Here is an 878-nt window from a genome sequence, read left to right as displayed (position 1 = left end):
TTATTATTATTATTATTATTATTATTATTATTATTATTATTATTATTATTATTATTATTATTATTATTATTATTATTATTATTATTATTATTATTATTATTATTATTATTATTATTATTATTATTATTATTATTATTATTATTATTATTTTCAAAATTTTGCTTCATTCTTATTAAGTTATAAAAATCGCTTGCAAATTTTGTGATCTGAATTGTGAGGTAAATCATTATTTTTACCGGTGTATGCATCAGTTGTTGAACCAGCTGATTGTTGGATCAGATTTTTGAGCGATCGGCATATTAGATAAGTGAAATGACGTAGAAAATATGGCAATTGCAGAATTAAACTGAATATACAAAAGTTCTTTAAATTAAAAAAAAAAGAGAAAAAGAATGATATTTTGCATTTAATTGATAAATAAGTAAATGTAAAAAGAATATTGAAAGTTGAACTTCAAAGAAATTTTAATAATTATCATCGATAATCTCAAGATATAATCAACATTAAGGATAATGATTATGATAACTGTGAGAAATTTTTAGCAAGTATCATATTCCACAGATACATTTGTTAACAAAATAATATGTGTCATCTTTTATTGAAAGGTGACACATTATTTTTGTTAATTTTGTAAATTATGATAAACACGATAAACAGGGTAAACACGTAAATTATGATAAACACGGAATAGTACGAATAATAAATAGCTAATTGATGATTAAGTAATTAAACTTAACTGTAACCTTTCCACTTTTCAAAAAAGAAAAGAAACCTAATGTTTTGCATTGTACTACTTATTAAAATGCAAATTTTCTGTCACGAAATTCCATTATTTCTTTGTTTTCATATATTACAAAACTGGTAACTTCATTCTCTGT

The 878-nt window shown here is 21.2% G+C and overlaps 1 protein-coding gene across 1 annotated transcript; it reads right to left on the bottom strand.

Moving 5' to 3' along the window:
* Positions 1-177: 177 nt before the first annotated feature.
* Positions 178-346, bottom strand: LOAG_15880 (hypothetical protein; the record flags this gene model as incomplete). The annotated part of the gene is made up of 1 exon (XM_003151368.1): positions 178-346. A coding segment is annotated over one exon (169 nt), but the record flags the coding sequence as incomplete, so codon positions are not given.
* Between the last annotated feature and the right edge of the window lie 532 nt (positions 347-878).

This window comes from Loa loa (assembly GCF_000183805.2).
Source record: "Loa loa unplaced genomic scaffold supercont3.3047, whole genome shotgun sequence".
Classification (NCBI taxonomy): Eukaryota; Metazoa; Nematoda; class Chromadorea; order Rhabditida; family Onchocercidae; genus Loa; species Loa loa.
This window is presented reverse-complemented; position numbering and strand designations above follow the sequence as displayed.